This window comes from Hemitrygon akajei, unplaced genomic scaffold, assembly GCF_048418815.1.
Source record: "Hemitrygon akajei unplaced genomic scaffold, sHemAka1.3 Scf000113, whole genome shotgun sequence".
Taxonomy (NCBI): Eukaryota; Metazoa; Chordata; class Chondrichthyes; order Myliobatiformes; family Dasyatidae; genus Hemitrygon; species Hemitrygon akajei.
In genome coordinates, this window is record NW_027331999.1 from 92415 (window position 1) to 111785 (window position 19371).

Here is a 19371-nt window from a genome sequence, read left to right on the forward strand (position 1 = left end):
GGTTATTTATGTCCTCCTTAGTGAAGACAGAACCAAAGTAGGTATTCAGTTTGGTCTGCCATGTCTTTGTTCCCTATGATCAATTCACCTGTTTCTGACTGTAAAGGTCCTTACATTTGTCTTGACCAATCTTTTTCTTTTCACATATCTGTAAAAACGTTTACAGTCAGTTTTTATGTTCCCTGCCAGCTTTCTCTCATAATCTTTTTTCCCTTTCCTAACTAAGCCATTTGTCCTCCTCTGCCAGTCTCTGAATTTCTCCCAGTCCTCCGGTGTGCCGCTTTTTCTGGCTAATTTATATGTTTCTTCTTTGGACTTGATACTATCCCTAATTTCCCTTGTCAGCCACGGGTGCACTACCTTCCCTGGTTTATTCTTTTGCCAAACTGGGATGAACAATTGTTGTAGTTCATCCATGTGATCTTTAAATGCTTGCCATTGCATATCCACCGTCAACCCTTTAAGTATCATTTGCCAGTCTATCTTAGCTAATTCACGTCTCATACCTTCAAAGTTACCCTTCTTTAAGTTCAGAACCTTTGTTTCTGAATTAACTATGTCACTCTCCATCTTAATGAAGAATTCCACCATATTATGGTCACTCTTACCCAAGGGGCCTCGCACAACAAGATTGCCAACTAACCCTTCCTCGTTGCTCAATACCCAATGTAGAATGGCCTGCTCTCTAGTTGGTTCCTCAACATTCCTATGCAATGGCAAGCATTTAAAGATTGCATGGATGAACTACAACAAGTGTTCATCCCAGTTTAGCAAAAGAATAAACCAGGGAAGGTAGTGCACCCGTGGCTGACGGGAAACTAGGGATAGTATCAAGTCCAAAGAAGAAACATACAAATTAGCCAGAAAAAGCGGCACACCTGAGGACTGGGAGAAATTCAGAGTCCAGCAGAGGAGGACAATGGGATTAATTAGGAAAGGGAAAAAAGATTATGAGAGAAAGCTGGCAGGGAACATAAAAACTGACTGTAAAAGCTTTTATAGATAAGTGAAAAGAAAAATATTGGTTAAGGCAAATATAGGTCCCTTACAGTTAGAAACAGGTGAATTGATCATAGGGATCAAGGATCTGGCAGACCAATTGAATAACTACTTTAGTTCTGTCTTCACTAAGGAGGATATAAATAATCTTCTGGAAATAGTAGAGGACCGAGGGACTAGTGAGATGGAGGAACTGAGGGAAATACATGTTAGTAGGGAAGTGGTGTAGGTAAATTGAAGGGATTAAAGGCAGATAAATCCCCAGGGCAAGATGGTCTGCATCCCAGAGTGCATTAGAAAGTAGCCCAAGAAATAGTGGATGCATTAGTGATAATTTTTCAAAACTCCTTAGATTCTGGATTAGTTCCTGAGTATTGGAGGGTGGCTAATGTGACCTCACTTTTTTAAAAAATGAGGGAGAGAGAAACCGGGGAATTATAGACCGGTTAGCCTCACATCGGTGGTGGGGAAAATGCTAGAGTTGGTTGTGAAAGATGTGATAACAGCACATTTGGAAAGAGGTGAAATAATAGGACAACATCAGCATGGATTTGTGAAAGGAAAATCATGTCTGGCGAATCTTACAGAATTTTTTGAGGATGTAACTAGTAGAATGGATAGGGGAGAACAAGTGGATGTGGTATATTTGGATTTTCAAAAGGCTTTTGACAAGGTCCAACACAGGAGATTAGTGTGCAATCTTCAAGCACACGGTATTGGGGGTATGGTATTGATGTGAATAGAGAATTGGTTGGCAAACAGGAAGCAAAGAGTGGGAGTAGCTGGGACCTTTTCAGATTGGCAGGCTGTCACCAGTGGGGGACTGCAAGGCTCAGTGCTGGGACCCCAGTTGTTTACAATATATATTAATGATTTAGACGAGGGAATTAAATGCAGCATCTCCAAGTTTGCAGATGACACGAAGCTTGGCGGCAGTGTTAGCTGTGAGGATGCTAAGAGGATGCAGAGTGACTTGGATAGGTTAGGTGAGTAGGCAAATTCATGGCAGATGCAATTTAATGTGGATAAATGTAAGGTTATTCACTTTGGTTGCAAGAACAGGAAAACAGATTATTATCTGAATGGCCGATTAGGAAAAGGGGAGGTGTAACGAGACCTGGGTGTCATTGTACACCAGTCATTGAAAGTGGGCATGCAGGTACAGCAGGCAGTGAAAAAGGCAAATGGTATGTTGGCTTTAATGCAGAAGCGTAACTGGCACAGCGAGGAGACAAGACCCCTGCTGGGGAAGGCGCGTTCTGCCCTCCCCTTACATTCTTTTCTTATTTATACCCTTTTCCCTTTGCCCAACCCCCCGCTACACATATTTGATAATGCTGAACTTTGTTATACATATTTGGTAATATTGGACACTTTTGCCCTTCTAATTGGTCTGATATCATTTTTTCACGAATTCCCTGTTTTACTGAATCACGTGAGACTAGCAGTTTGGAGACAAAGGATCCCTTGTTTCGCTCCCTCCCTTGTATTTCTGTCTGCTAATATCACGCTGACCTGAACTGGCAGTCGCAAATTAACCCTAACAATATGAATAAAGACTGGATCGACTAGGCTTATACTCGCTGGAATTTAGAAGACTGAGGTGGGATCTGATTGAAATATATAAAATTCTAAAGGGATTGGACAGGCTAGATGCAGGAAGATTGTTTCCGATGTTGGGGGAGTCCAGAACGAGGGGTCACAGTTTAAGGACAAAGGAGAAGCCTTTTAGGACCAAGATGAGGAAAAACTTCTTTACACACAGAGTGGTGAATCTGTGGAATTCTCTGCCACAGGAAACAGTTGAGGCCGGTTCATTTGGCTATATTTAAGAGGGAGTTAGATATGGCCCTTGTGGCTAAAAGGATCGGGGGTATGGAGAGAAAGCAGGCACAGGGTTCGGAGTTGGATGATCAGGCATGATCATACTGAATGGTGGTGCAGGCTTGAAGGGCCTAATGTCCTATTCCTGCACTTATTTTCTATGTTTCTATGTGTGGAAAATTAAAATCTCCCACAATCACAACCTTGTGCTTACTACAAATATCTGCTATCTCCTTACAAATTTCCTCGCTCCCAATTAGGTTGTTTATAATACACCCCTATAAGTGTTACTATACCTTCCGCATTCTTCAATTCCACCCAAATAGGCTCCCTAAATGAGCCCTGTAATCTATCCTGTCAAAGCACCGCTGTCATATTTTCTTGGACAAGCATTGCAATACCTTCCCCTCTTGCCCTTCTGATTCTATCACACCAGAAGCAATAAAATATTGGAATATTTATTTGCCAATCACACCCCTCCTGCAACCATGTTTCACTAATAGATACAGCATCATATTTCCAGTTATCAATCCATACTCTAAGCTCATCCACCTTTCTTACAATGCTCCTAGCATTAAAATAAATGCATTCAAGAAACTTTCCACCTCTTCCTCTCTGTTTATCCGTAACGGTGCAAATAACTTTATTATCTCTTTTCTTGCCTTCTCCCCTACATCTTCAGTCTGAATGCTCCTACATCAGGGAGGAAGTTCAAATCATCTGTGTGTTAAAAGTTCAGCCATCATGGTGACTGAAGGCAGCTGTAGGTTCATGAGGGACTGTTACTGTCAGATTCTGCAGTTCTTGCGGCTGCTCATTGCACCCAGGACTGAACCCTGGTCACTGAGCATTGGAGGTGTCCGTTCTGCTGATGTTAGCCTTAAACTAGACAGGCGATTAATATTGTGGAGCTGTGATATATAAATCAGTTCTGTGTCAAATCCCGTGTCTCAGGTACTTACTGTCTCTACCACACTCACAATGTACACTAGAAAGGCCACTCAGCCCATCTGGTTCCTGCCCATGTTTCTGTTCCATATCAGTATATCAAAATCTACCCCTGCTGTTCCCCTCTCACTCTCCCTGAGATGACAGGTTGCAACTAGTCACCACTCCGTCGGATAGGAGATTTCCCATGAATTTCATGGAAACATATAAATGCACAACACATTACAGATGCTTTGTCCCACATTGCCGTGCCGATCATGTAACTTACTCTAGAAACTGCTCAGAATTACCCTGCCACATAGCCACCTATCTTCCTAAGCTCCATGTACCTATCTGAGAGTCTCTTCAAAGACCATATTGTATCCGCCTCTACCACCGTCGCTGGCGGTGCATTCCACACACACACCACTCTTTGCTTAAAAAGTTAGCTCTGACATCTCCTCTGTACCTACTTCCAAGCAGCTTAAACCTATTCCCCTCATGTTAGCCATTTCAGCCCTGGGAAAAAGCCTCTGACTATCCATACGACCAATGCCTCTCATCATCTTAGACACCTGCATGATTTTCCTGCATGATTTTCTCCAGGCTGAATAAGACTATGAGCTCACTGTGGTTTTGACATTCTCTCTCTCTCTCTCTCTCTCTCCTTGTGTCTGATGTCACAGCCCCGCCTCACTCAGGCACTTAAAGTGACACTCACAGTAAACGAACCCGCGGTCTCGCAACACAAGGCACCTCTAAAGTCTGACAGCAGACTAGCGAGTGAATCTTCGATGGAGCAGAGTCAGAAACCAAAGTGTTGCCAGCCTGAGTCAGGGCTTTGGGGCTCCAGTGAGAGATGGGTTCTAGAGTTTACCAGGAGGAGGAGGAATCAGACCAGCAGGATGTGGCTATAAAAGAAAGGTCAGAAACATTTGGAAACTGGTTGACCGGAAAAAAAGGAGGTTAATTTCAGGCAGCAATTGTGGAGAGAGGAATAAATAGAAAACGCTTAGGCCGAGCTCCTTTCAGCATGCCTAGCCTGTGTACTCCGCTGCTTAGTTGCTCTCTGAACTGCAGAGTTCCTCCAGCGTTTTGTGTGTGTGTGTCTCTGTATTTCCAGCAACTGCAGTATCTCCTGTGTTTTATATCTGCATTTTACTTTGGTGTTAGATACACGTTGGTATTGAGTATATTGTTTATGGGAGCCGCTTTCTGCGTTAAAACAGCTGCTGATTTCTTCTATACACACACAAAAAAAAAATGAGGTATGGGCATTGAAGAAAGCTTGCAGAAATGTTTAATGGCACCGTGATTACCATAGGGCCATGCATTAAAAATTTCACCGGTGCTGAAGCGCCAATGAAATGCGCAGGCGTCAGGCTGAGGACGTCCCTGAGTTTCACGCATGCACGCAGTACACAGTAGGCCTTGAAAATGTCGGCTGCAGGTAAGAGCGATTCTCCGTTTTTTTATATTAAACACTGACTTCGGGACAATTCCTGTGAAATCCGGACACCGTGGCCAACAATCCCAGGGCTGTCCTGCTCTCGTCCCTCTCTCTCAGCCCCACGATCTGTATACGGGCCCCGGGGAGCTTCCGGCTGATGAGTGAATGGGAACCGATGGATCTTTCAGACAGAGCTGAGCTCCAGCTATCTAAAGGCAAGGATTAGGAACTCGAAGAAAGGGAACAAAATCTTTTACATCACCAGTTGAGAAAATCACCTTTGTTCTACCTCCAATCACTAATAAGAGAAAATCTGAAAATGCTGGAAATCCAAGCAACTCACACACAAAATGCCGGCAAAATTCAGCATTAGTACTCTTTTCCGTAGATGCTGCCTGGCCTGCTGAGTTCCTCCAGCATTTTGTGTCTGTTGCTTGTTCTACCTCCTCTTGTTCTGGACTTTTCTACCCGTGAGAGCATGTTTTGTCCCATTCTCTCTGGGTACATGATGATATCAAACATCTTTGCCTTGGGCAGCAAGTAGCTTTCACATTACATATGTGCCAGACTCCAGTGAGACAGACTACTGCCCTTCCCTTCATATTCAGTGGCATTGCCATCACTGAGTTCACCACTGTCAGTCTTTGTCTGATGTGTGTATTGTGGCGATGCAAACAGTGCTGGAGAATTGGGGGAGGCTTCAGGGGAATATAGAAACTGAGTTCACCACTGTCAGTCATTGAGTGGGGGAGGGTTCAGGGGAAATATTTATGTAGAATACAGAAACTGGTGATACTTGAGCCCCCTGTCTCTATTGTGGTGTTGCAAAAGTTGCTGGAGAATTTACAAGTGCGAAGAAGTGGAGTGATATTTGGAAATCTGACTTTTTAAAGTGTAAATTCGCAAGCAAACCACATATGGACAATATGCAAAATCTTTGGTGAGAAAATCCTCCATTACCCATTCCAGGCCTGCTACATAGGTTGTGTGAGAGTGCAGATGAACTGGATCGAACCCAGAGGAGATCAAAGTTCCTATTGACCGTAATTTTGTAGCTGTGAAAAAAAATACCTCTCTATAAAAAATTCACTGTGCACATCTTGTCACTGGGTAAAAAAAATGCACAGTGCAAGACTTATGTACACACTGGTTATTACAATTAGAGGGGGTATTGGAGGGAAGATGGGGAGACCTGTAGTGTCCCTGATGCCCTCACTTACAAGATGTGCATCCAGCTGCAGCTTGTAACCCTGCACTTTAAGGAGTTGGAACTTGAAACGCATATGGGGATTGATGGTCATTCCAGATACCAGCACTCTGCCCAGTCAGGACATGATTTTTCTTCCAACTTGGGTTTAACCTCACTGTAACAGTGTGATACCAAATCAAACCTTGGCAACTCAAGTAATCTCATCTGAAATGTTGTCCTACACCCATTGATGGATTTTGTAAATCTTTTACAGGTTAAAAACGGGAAGGAATTTGTCTTCAGGAATCTCAAACACGACACGCCAGTTTTGTTGTCTCTGTCTAGATATTTAAGAAGTGGATCCAATTGACCATCCTTCCTGCTCAGACTGTGGGGAGGGATTCATTCGGTTATCTGAGCAACTAGCAAGTCCGGCATTTTACACAGGAGAAAGGCTGTTCACCTGCTCAGACAGTGGGAATGGATTCACTTGGTCATTTCAACTGAAGGTACATCAGCAAGTTCACACTGGGCAAGGCCATTCATCTGTTCTGTGTGTGAGAAAGGATTCTGCCGGGCATCCCACCTGTGGACACACCAGTCAGATCACACTGGGCAGAGGCTGGTCATCTGCTGAATTTCGGGGAAGGGATTTTCTCGGTCATCTGACCTAATGGCTCACCAGCGAGTTCACACTGGGGAGAGGCCGTTCACCTGCTCAGACTGTGGGAAGGGATTCGCTCGGTCATCTGACCTAATGGCTCACCAGAGAGTTCACACTGGGGAGAGGCCATTCATCTGCTCAGACTGTGGGAAGGGATTCATTTCATCATCTAAACTGAAGATACATCAGAGAGTTCACACTGGAGAGAGGCCGTTCACCTGCTCAGTCTGTGGGAAGGGATTCACTCGGTCATCCCACCTACAGAGACACCAGCGAGTTCACACTGGAGAGAGGCCATTCACCTGCTCAGAATGTGGGAAGGGATTCATACTGTCATCCTACCTAATGGCACACCAGTTTGTTCACACCAGGGGGCAGCCATTCACCTGCACAGTCTGCGGGAAGGGATTCACTCAGTCATCCGACCTACTGAGTCATCAGCGAGTTCACACTGGGGAGAGGCCATTCACCTGCACAGTCTGCGGGAAGGGATTCACTCAGTCATCCAACCTACAGAGTCATCAGCGAGTTCACACTGGGGAGAGGCCATTCACCTGCACAGTCTGCGGGAAGGGATTCACTCAGTCATCCGACCTACTGAGTCATCAGCAAGTTCACACCGTGGAGAAGCCGTTCACCTGCTCAGTCTGTGGGAAGGGATTCACTCGGTCATCCCACCTACAGAGACACCAGCGAGTTCACACTGGGGAGAGGCCATTCACCTGCTCAGAATGTGGGAAGGGATTCATACTGTCATCCTACCTACAGAGACACCAGCGAGTTCACACTGGGGAGAAGCCATTCACCTGCTCAGACTGTGGGAAGGGATTCACTCGGTCAACCCACCTACTGAGACATCAGCGAGTTCACACTGGGGAGAAGCCATTCACCTGCTCAGTCTGTGGGAAGGGATTCACTCAGTCATCTAACCTAAAGGTACATCAGCGAGTTCACACTGGGGAAAAGCCATTCACCTGCTTAGACTATGGGATAGGATTCACTCAGTCATCACAACTACTGGCACACCAGTCAGTTCACAGTGGGGACTGGCCGTTGTTATGAATCCCTGGGTTTCATTTACTGTGGACTGTCATTTTAAGAGAGAGAGATTAAGAAGGCGAATCAGTCTGACTTGCAGCTTGTTTACATCGTTCGCAGCTTGTTTAGTTTTAACCGGGGACACAGACACTCAGAGTCAGACGGAGACGAAGGAGGAAAAATGGAAGGATCAAAACCAGGGAATTAGTGGCCAAGGGTCACTGTTTGCAACTGTCTTATGCCCAAAAGGGTGTGTTAAATATCGTTCACCGTACATCGTATGTGTGGTTGTCACCTCGTTTGGTCCATAGGAGTGGATCGGATTTGGCGCATCCTGTGGAGACCACTTATGTGTTAGCCCTTGCCTGGGGTAATTCACTTGAAGACGATACACCTTGTGACAAGTCACTTTCGGTGATAATTTGTATGTGGATTTGGAACGATGACGGATAAAATCTACAGTGACTGTTCTCTCGTTTTACCATCGTGGAACCTGTGGAATTCTACATATTTGCGTTCTCTCGCCATTTACCCTGGATTACAAATCTCTCTCTCTCATCGCCTATTCTGTAGTTGAACTGAACTTTCATACTTTACCATCTCAACACTCTAAGCCTTGTTTCCCCCGAGCTCAATAGTTTGGGAGTTATATTTACTCACATTTATAACCTTAACACTGTTAACTTCTGTTTATCTTGTTTAAGTTGCAATATTACAAGTAGATTCTATTAAAGATAGATTTAACATCAAAACCAGACTCCAGGTGTAGACTATTGCTGCTGGCTTGTTTCTAAAGCATTATAGTTCGTAACAGATTTGGGGCCTGCGTCTGGGATATGAACAAATTTGGGGGCTATTGATCGATTAATTATCGATTTGATTGGGGAAATCCCTTTTGATTTATTTGTGTGTGGAAATCAGCAGCAGTGGATATTGATAAATTTCTGTAGGTTGGATGACTGAGTGAATCCCTTCCCACGTACTTCCTCATCCAGGTCATCCACTCTTGGTCTTCCTGGAATCATTCTTTGAAACTTCTCCGGACCCACTCCAATACGAACACATCTTTTGCGCAGATAATAAGTCGGAAGTACAGGTCGGAATCTGCTCACCATACACCAACAGTGATCTGCCCAATACGTTATAAAGCTATAGTATCGCATCCTTGCTCTTATGTTGCTAACATTGCAGTTGTCATCCTTAATCAACTCAATCTGCAAGCAAACCTTTAGCGCCTTTTGCTCAAGGACTCAAAAGCACTTATGCACCTCTATTTTTTTTCAAGTTTCTCCCATTTATTTTTTTTCTACACCCAATTACTTCTACCAAATGTACATGACTTGCATACACTGTATTTCAACTGCTACTTTGCTGGCATTCTCCAGACCTATCAAAGTCCTTCTGCAGACTCCCGCTTTGCTCTAAACTACCTGTCCCGTACCTATCTTTGTATCAACTGCAATGTTCGTCACCAAGGTATCAATTCCATCATTCATATCATTCAGATTTAACATGAAACGATGCGGTCTCAATACTGACCCCCTACAGAATAGCATTAGTTACCGACAGCAAAACAGAATTGCCCACATTATTCTGACTCTTTCTCCCTTGTCAGTACAAGTTTCTTTCCTGTAATTCCATGAGCTGTGATCCTGTTAAGCAGCCTCACGTGCAGCACCTTAGAAACATAGAAAACCTGCAGCACGTTACAGTCCCTTTGGCTCACAAAGCCAAACATGTCCTTGCTCTAGAAATACCAAGGGTTACCTACAGTTCTCTATTTTTCTCAGCTCCGTGTACCTATCCAGGAGTCTCTTAAAAGAGCCTATCGTGTCCGCCTCCACCACCATTGCCGGCAGCCCATTCCAAGCATTCACCACTCTCTGTGTAAAAAACTTAACCCTGACATCTCCTCTGTACCTACTTCCAAGCATCTTCAAACTATGTCCTCTCATGCTAGCAATTTCAGCCCTGGGAAAAAGCCTCGAACTATCCACACGATCAATGTCTCTCATTTTCTTGAACACCTCTATCAGGTCACCTCTCATCCTCCATCACTCCAAGGAGAAAAGGCAGAGTTCACTCAACCTATTCTCAAAAGACATGCTCCCCAATCCAAACAACATCCTCGTAAATCTCCTCAGCACCCTTTCTATGGCTTCCACATCCTTCCTGTAGTTTGGCGACCAGAACTGAGCACAGTACTCCAAGTGGGGTCTGACCAAAGTCCTATAAAGCTGCAACATTACATCTCGGCTTTAAACTCAAGCCTGCGTTTGATTAAGGCCAATGCACAGTATGGCTTCTTAACCACAGAGTCAACCTACATAGCAGCTTTGAGTCTCCTATGGACTCCGTCCCCAAGATCCCTCTGTTCCTCCACACTGCCAAGAGGCTTACCATTAATACTATATTCTATCATATTTGACCGAAGAAAATGAACCACATCACACTTCTTTGGGTTGAACTCCATTTGCCACTTCTCAGCCCAGGTTTGCAGACTATCAATATCCCCCTGCAACGTAACCCAACCTTTGTGTCATCAGCAAATTTACTAACCCGTACCTCCACTTCCTCATCCAGGAAAAAAGTCAAGAAGGGTAGGGGTCCCAGAACCGATCCCTGAGGCAGACCACTGGTCACCGACCTCCATGCAGAATATGACCAGTCTACAACCACTCTTTGTCTTCTGTGAGCAAGCCAGTTCTGGATGCACAAAGCAATGTGCCCTTGGATCCCGTCCCTCCTTACTTTCTCAATCAGCCTTGCATGGGGTACCTTGTTGAAGATCATCTGAAAATCCGAGCAAACAACATACACTGCCTCTGCTTTATCTATCTTGCCTGTTATTTCCGCAAAGTATTCCAAGAGATTTGTCAGTCAAGATTTCCTCGAAACAATCCGGCTGACTTTGGCCTACTTCATCATGTTTCCCCAATTACAGTACCCAAAACACACTCTTAGTACACTCTACCATCTTCCTGACCACTAAGGTCAGACTAACTGTCCAATAATTTTCTTTCTTGTGCCCCCTCTCTTCTTAAAGAGTGGAGTGACATTTGCAAATTTCTGGTCCACCAGAACCGTTCCAAAATCTAGTGATTTCTGATAGATCATTACTCATCACTTGAAGAGAAAACTAAGGGGGGAACTTCTTCATTCAGAGGCGGGGAGAGTGTGCACCGAGCTGCCAGAGCAAGTGGCAGGGACGATTGTCATCTTTAAGAGAAGTTTGCTTAGGTCACTGGATGAGAAGCATATGGAGGGCTATGGTCCAGGTGGAAGTTGTTGGAACTCGGAAGATTAATGCTTTAGCACGGACTAGACTGGCCGAATGGCATTTTCCTGTGTTGTAGTGTTTTACGACTCTAATGCCTTCACAATCTCTTCAGCTACCTCTTTCTGAACTCTGCGGTGTCTTATCTACCTTCAGGCCTTTCAGCTTCAAAAACACCTTCTCTCCTTGGTAAAAGCATGTATCCTCACTTCTGCCCCAGGTACAGCTGAATGTTTGGCATTTATGTAATAAATTTAATGACACAGCTGTAGTGGGTGACTTCAATCTGCAGGAGGATTGGGAAAGTCAGATTGGCGTGAGATCACAAAAGAGGGGATGTATTGAATGCAAACGAAATGGCTTTTTAGAGCAGCTGATAGTTGAGCCTACTCGGGGAACTGCTATCTTACATTGGGTGTTGTGTAATAACCCAGATCTTATTATGGAGGTTAATGTAAATGAACCATTAGAAGGCAGTGATCATAATATGATTGAATTCCTACTGCAATTTGTGAGGGAGAAGCACAGGTCACATGTGTAGTATCACAAAGGAATGAAAGGGAATTACAGAGGCGTGAGAAAGGTGATTCACCAGGTGGATTGGAGGATGCAGGTGGAGAAGACGCCAGAGCAGAAATGGCTGACGTTTCTGGGAATAGTTCATAATGTGCAGGATAGATATGTCCCACAGACGTAGTTCTCAAACAGCGGGGCTAGGCTGTCGTGGCTGACAAAGGAAGTTAAGGACCGTATAAAAGCATATAAGGTAGCAAAAGTGAGTAGTAGGTTGTATAATTGGGTACCTTTTAACATCCAACAACAGGCAAATTTAAAATAAAAGCTGTAAGCGGAAAGGTGAAATATGACAGCAAACTATACAATAATATAAACCAGTTATAAAATATACGAAAGGGAGGCGAGAGTTGATATTGGACCACTGGAAAATGATGCTCATGGGGTACAAATGGGGAAGAGATGGTAGATGAACTTGATAGGTACTTTGCATCCGTCTTGTCTGTAGAAGACACCACCAGTGTGCCAGAGATCCGTGAGTGTCAGGGAACAGGAGTGAGTGCCATTGCTATTACAAAGGAAAACGTGCTAGGCAAACTCAGGTTCTTAAAGTGGGTAAGTCACCTGGGCCAGATGGACTATATCCCAGAGTCCTGAGAGAGGTTGCTGGAGAGATAACAGATGCATTGGTCATGACACGTCAAGAATCACTTGATCCTGGCATAGTCCTGGGGGACAGGAAGATTGCAAATGTCAATCCACTCTTTGAGAAGGGAGGAAGGCAAAGTAAAGCAAATTATAGTCCAGTAGGCCTAACCTCAGTGGCTGGGAAAGCGTGGAGTCATGATAACAGTTGAGGTTTTGGGGTACTAGGAGACTAATGATATAATAAGACAAAGCCAGCATAGGTTCTGTACAGGGAAATCTTGCCTGACAAGTCTGTTACAGATCTTCGAGGAAGTCATAAGCAGGATGGACAAACGAGAGGCAGTGGATATCATTTACTTGGATTTTCAGAAGGCATCTGATAAGGTGTCACACATGAAACTGCTTAACAGGATAAAAATCCGAAGTAATACTGGCATGGACAGAGGAATGGCTGACAGCCAAGAGGCAGCGAGCGGGAATAAAAGGAGCCTTGTCTGGTTGGCCAGCAGTGACTTGTGGTCTTCAGGGGTCAGTATTCGGTCCGCTACTTCTCACATGGTTTGTCAGTGATCTGGATAATGGAACTGATGGGGTTGTGTGGCTCAGACTGTGGGAAGAGATTCACCACATCATCTCACCTACTGACTCACCAGTCAGTTCACACTGCAGTGAGGGATTTCACCTGTTCAGTCTGTGGGAAGAGATTCACTCAGTCATCTCACCTACAGAGACACCAGCAAGTTCACACTGGGGAGAAGCTGTTCACCTGCTCAGACTGTGGGAAGACATTCACTCAGTCATCTAACCTACAGAGACACCAGCGAGTTCACACTGGGGAGCGGCCGTTCACCTACTCAGACTGTGGAAAGGGATTCACCAAATCATCTCACCTAGTGACTCACCAGTCAGTTCACACAGCAGAGAGGGATTTCACCCGCTCAGATTGTGAGAAGGGATTCACTCAGTCAGCTGATCTGCTGGCATACAAGTGAGTTCCACTGCGGAGAGGCCTTCGACCTGTGAATGTGGGAAGGCATTCACACGATCATCTCATCTATTAAAACACCAGCGAGTTCACACCACTTAGAGGCCGATCGTCTGCTCAGACTTTGGGAAGAAATTCTCTCAACCGTCTCCACCAAGGCTGCATCATTGTGTTCCACTGGGGAGAGGCCGTTCACCTGCTGTGAATATGGGAAGGGATTCACTCAGTAATCTAACCATGTAACACACGACCGGGTTCACATTGGGGAGAAAGTTTCAATAAGCTGTAGGCTGGATATTTGCCCATACCCGTTGCTGAATGCAATTTCGAGAGTGACTGGGGGAGTCTAGTACAAGAGGGCATGACTTAAGGTTTACAGGGCGCCCATTCAGAACAGAGATGCGAAGAATTTTTTTTAGTCAGAGAGTGGTGAATCTGTGGCATTTGTTGCCACGGGTAGCAGTGGAGGCCAAGTCATTGGGTGTGTTTAAGGCAGAGATTGATAGGTATCTGAGTAGTCAGGGCATCAAAGGTGGGGGAATTGGACTAAAGGGCAGATTGGATCAGCTGATGATAAAATGGTGGAGCAGACTCGATGGGCCAAATGGCCGATTCTGCCCCTGTGTCTTATGGTCTTATGTGATTTTTTTTCTCATTTGTGTTATTCCTCTTCCTCCTTCTGTCCAAAGTCGTGTTAATCTCAGTGGGTTTGAGTGTAAATATTCTTTTCTAAACTTGTTATTTCAGTTCTTACTTATCTTTGTAAATTTTACTGATTGAAATGGGACTAAGATATTTTCATTAAAAAAAGTCAATGTCGGTATTGATGGAAGTGTTTATTGCCTTTGTTGTAATTGTTAACTATTGAGCTCTGTTTGGCAGTTTTTTAAAGCCTTGAAATAAATTTTGTCGACGATTTTCCCAATATTGCACTACTTTCTGTTGTTTTTGCTTGTTGATTTTTCAGATACGTGGTTATCACGAGTCCCGGTGAAGGGTCATGGCCGGAAATGTTGATTCCCATCCATAGATGCTGCCTGACCTGCTGAGCTTCTCCAGCATTTTGTGTGAATTTCTCTCGATTTCTTGCATCTGCAGGTCTTCCTGTTTCCCAGATATTTATATGTTTAGTGGAATAACAAGCCGGCCGTGGGGTTGTGTGACTCTGTTGGTGAAATATTAAATAAAATCATTAAATAAGAGGTGGCATAGGGTTGGGCGGTGTAGAATCTGTGGGTAGTATTAAGGAATAGCAAATATACAAAAAGACCCTGATGGGAATTGTATAGTGACCCCAAAACAGTAGTAAGTATGTGGTCCACAAATTACAATGAGAGATAGAAAATGAGTGCCAAAAGGGCAATGTTACAATAGTCATGGGGGATTGTCATGCAGATGATTAGGAAAATCAGGATGGTGTTGGTCTCAAGAGGAGGAATTCCTAGAATGTCTACAAGATGCTTTTTTAGAGCAGCTCGTGGTTGAGCCCACTCGGGGATCAGCTATTCTGGATTGGGTGTTGTAATGAACCGGAATTAATTAGGTCACTTGAGTTCAAGGAACCCCCTTCGGGACAAGTGATCTTAATCTGATCAAATTCACCCCGACATTAGAGAAGGAGAAACTAAAGTCAGATGTGGAATAAAGAGAATTAGAGAGGAATGAGAGAAAAAATTGTCAAAATTGATTTGAAAAGAACACGGGCAGGAATGAAAACAGAGCAACAATGGCTGGAATTTCTGGAAGCAATTCGGAACTCACAGAGAGGAAGAGGTATTCTAAAGGTAAGGTGACAAAACCGTGGCTGATAAGAGAAACCAAAGACAACATATAAAACAAAGAGAGGGCACAGAACAAAAATTACTGGGAGGTTAGAGGATTGGGAAGCTTTTAAAAATGATCAGAGTGCAACTAAAATCATTAAAAAGGAAAAAATAGAATACTTAGGTGAGCTAGCCAGTAATATTAAAGAGATATCATTTTTTCTTCAGGTACGTACAGTGTAAAAGAGAGGCAGAATTGGATATCAAACCACTGGGGAATGATGCTGGAGAGGTAGTAATGGGGTGGGGGTACAAGGTGATGGCTGATGTACTGAATCAGTATCGTACTCTTTGGAAGACGCTGGCAGGAGTATCGAAGTCCCAGATGTCAGTGGTCAGAATGTGTAAAGTTACGTTACTCGGGGGAAAGTAGAAGGAAAGGCGATGAGCTGTGATTTTTTTACTGGAAGGAGAAATCGATATTCATGCCTTCAGGTTGGAGCTATGCAGTTGGAATATGATGTGTTTCATTTCAACCCTGAGGCTGTCACGTTGAACAACTCCAGCCATTGCTATTCTGCCATCATCCCTGCTAGTGTCCCCTTCCAATCAACTTCGGTAAGCTCTTCTCCCGTGCCTCCGTAGTTCCCCTCACCCCACTAATAATGATGCATCTTGTTGTACCTTTCCCTTCTCAAAGTGCAGGGTGAATTGCAACAAGTTATGATCACAGCGTCAACATGTTTCCTTTACCATAATCTCCCTAATCAAATTTGGTTCTTTTGACAACACCCAATCCAGAATCAACATTTCTCAAGAGGGCACAATTACAAGCTATTCTAAAAGCATCTCATTAGTATTTTCCAAATTCCCTCTTTTGTGATCAAGCACCAACCTAATTTTCATAATCTACCTCCAGCCATCCCACTCATGGACTATTTGTCTCACTCCCATCGGGGGTAGATATGCAGCGTCCTCACCAGGACTACCAGCCTCTGGGACAGCTACTTTTCCCAAGCAGTAAAGCTGATAAATATCTCTACCCTCTAACCCACACTTCCACAACACCAAACACCTCTACTTTAACATTTCCTGTCTGTCATCTTATATGCAGGCATCCTATGCCGAGCGTCACTTTATGAACATACAATCAATCCGTGCACTGTATATAAGCAGTGGATATATGTTGCTACTATTGTGTTTCTGTATTGCCTTGGAACTGGAGTAATAATTATTTCAACCTCATTTACACGTGTCTGCTGGAAATGAAATTAAACAACCCTGAATCTTGAATAAACATTTCAGTAGGCTGCAGCGTCACATTTCTGTCTCTCAGCGTTTTTGCGGCAGAGCGCCATCGGGTGACAATGGAGTCCACCGATCTGGGGGTCCTGTTATTATGGCAAATCACCACTAAGGGGCAGTGTTGTCCATAAGAGGGAGCGGTTTACAGCGGCAGAGTTGTGTAGTGGACTGGAAGCCAACTGCAAGTGGATGAAGTGCCAGACCTGCCCCTAACCACTCTCCTCACCACTAGTCAGGGTCCCAAACAGTCCTTCCATTTGAGGCAACTTTTCAACATCGTGCCTGTTGGGATCATCTACTGTTTCCAGTTTTCCAGGTGTGACCTCCTCGACATTAGTGAGACCCGATGTAGTCTCTGCATTCTGCACTCTGTCCCGATGAGATTCTGCAGATGTTGGAGATGCAAAGTAACAGACACAAAATGTTGGAGGAAGTCAGGAGGTCAGGTAGCTTCTATAGAGGGGGATAAAGCAAAACAGAGATTTCCTGCCGGGACCCTTCATCAGGACTGGAAGTGGGGAGGAGCCGGAATAAGATGGTGCGGGGAGTGGAAAGAGTCCAAGCTGGTAGATGATAGGTGAAGCCAGATAAGAGTGAAGGTGAGTGGGTGGGGGAGGTGGGAGATGAAGTGAGACGCTGTGAGGTGGTAGGTGGAAAATGCAAAGGGCTGAAAAGGAGGAATCTGATAGGGGAGGAGAGCGGACAATGGGGAAGTAAAGGGGAACCAGACGGAGAAAATCCGCAGCGGAGGAGAGAGAAGTGAGGAGACAGAATGGAGGAGACTGGCGTGTGGGTTGATGAAATGAAAACATGGAGATAGAAGTTAAAGATATCGATGTTCATGCCATCCGGATGTAATATGAGGTGTTGCTCCTCCAACCAGAGAGTGCACTCATCGTGTTAGTTAAACAATGAACCGGAAGGGAGAGTGGATTAATAATTTTCCCCTGGGATCTCTATTAAATCAATCCTCTCTCACCTTAAACCAGTCCTCTCTGGTTGTTGATTCCACAAAAATGGGGTAAAAGAAAAAAATAAACTTAGAAAACCTACAGCATAATACAGGCCCTTCGGCCCACAAAGTTGTGCTGAGCATGCCCCTAAATTAGAATTTACGAGGGTCACCCATAGCCCTCTATTTTTCTAAGCTCCGTGTACCTATCCAGTAGTCTCTTAAAAGACCCTATCGTAGCCGCCTCCACCACCATTGCCGGCAGCCCATTCCAAGCACTCACCACTCTGAGTATAAAACTTACCCCTGACATCTCCTCTGTACCTGCTCCCAAGCACATTAAACCAGTGCCCTCTGTGGCAGCCATTTTAGCCCTGAGGAAAAGCCGCTGACTATCTACACGATCAATGCCTCTCATAGTCTTGTACACCTCTATCAGGTCACCTCTCATCCTCAGTCGCTCCAAGGAGAAAAGGCCGAATTCTCTCAACTGCGCACATTCTCCGTTTTTGTACACTTATAGTTTGGAACACCTGCATAATGTCGGCCTCATTAGTAAGTCTTCGGAATCTGTTGAATTTCTAACACTGCTAGTGTACTGTAGAGAGTCATCTCAGGCCTGCTAAACCCTACCACTGATTCTGTTCCAAGACTGTCCTTTTAAATCCTCCCCTGTTGTTCCCCTCTCGTTCTCCCTGTGGAATGGGTTTCAGTCACCACTTTCTGGGTGAAGAGGTTCCCCTTGAATTCCCTGCAGACTGAAGAAGACGAGCTGACTGCAGTTCTGTCCAACATGTTCTTCGCCCCTCTCATCTCTGGACTGAGGAAGAATTACTTTGGTAGTTAACTTCCTTATTCACGACTCATTTTCACATTATGGGTCATTTTCCCTGCTTCTAAAAGTTGTTGAAAACACCCGTCCTTTAAAGACTGAAAGCGGAATGGGGAACCACCTGTCAGATGTTCAACGAAGCAGGGTCAGAAACCCGAGGGGGGTCTACACAGGGCAGAGTTTGGGGCTCTGGGCAATGGTCGGGTGATGAAGAGAAGGGAATCAGTAGTGGGACGTGGCAACGAATGACAGAGTCGCAACATTTGGAAGCTGATTGACAGAGAAAATCTTTCGGTTGTCTGACTGATGACACAAACAATGCCTGTGGTGAGGTACTCCACTGGTCGAGGAACACAGGTGTGCTGGGAATGGTTTAATCTGTTGGGGGAGTTGTTTCTGCTTGTTTATCCTGTAATACTATATCCGGATGGTTATTATGGATTGTCCTATCTGAAATAATGTATTGATTATCATATAATTTGTAAGATTTTGACACTAAAACTGTATCGGGCTTGAATTTATGGTACCTCTATGAAGTGATGGAGGGCATTCATGAGTTTGTATTTTAAAGCAAGATTTTGGTGAATGATATTTGCCATTTGTTTGTACCTTTGTAAGTAATGTGATTGAGTTACTGCTGCAGGATCCTGGAATGTGTTGGATTGTGTCTGGTTTCTCTGGCATTTTCTGCACTTACTGCCTTGTTTGTTTATATTTCATGTATTTTTGATGTTTTCCCCCTTTTGTCAAACATCTTGTCCTGTATTTCTGCAGGGAACCCCTTTTTGAGAGTCTCCAACTCTCAGTCAGGTGCCCAAGGCTTCCTTGTCACCATCTAGTCTGCTCAGATCGTTGGGATGTCTCCCATGGAGGATCGTACTCATTCCACTGGTTAATGTTTTCTTCCAGAGTGATGATTTATTGTTCTGAGTTGGCCTCTCATTTAAGTTTTCTGGTCTGTATTTCTTATCACGATTGCATATACACACATGGAGTGCTGAATCC

General features: G+C 44.4%; 1 protein-coding gene across 4 annotated transcripts in view; it reads left to right on the forward strand.

Moving 5' to 3' along the window:
* Positions 1-17139, forward strand: part of LOC140723443 (uncharacterized) — a 32342-nt gene extending 15203 nt beyond the window's left edge. For 2 of the 4 annotated variants that reach the window (XM_073038018.1, XM_073038019.1), the window contains exon 4: positions 6664-10814. In XM_073038018.1, the coding sequence (XP_072894119.1) occupies positions 7063-8115 (1053 nt within the window). In that variant the 5' untranslated portion in view covers positions 6664-7062 and the 3' untranslated portion in view covers positions 8116-10814. Of the gene's footprint in view, positions 1-4476; positions 4675-6663; positions 10815-14481 lie in introns of those variants that run through there. The other 2 variants (XM_073038020.1, XR_012097901.1) reach the window with 2 other exon arrangements.
* Positions 17140-19371: the final 2232 nt, after the last annotated feature.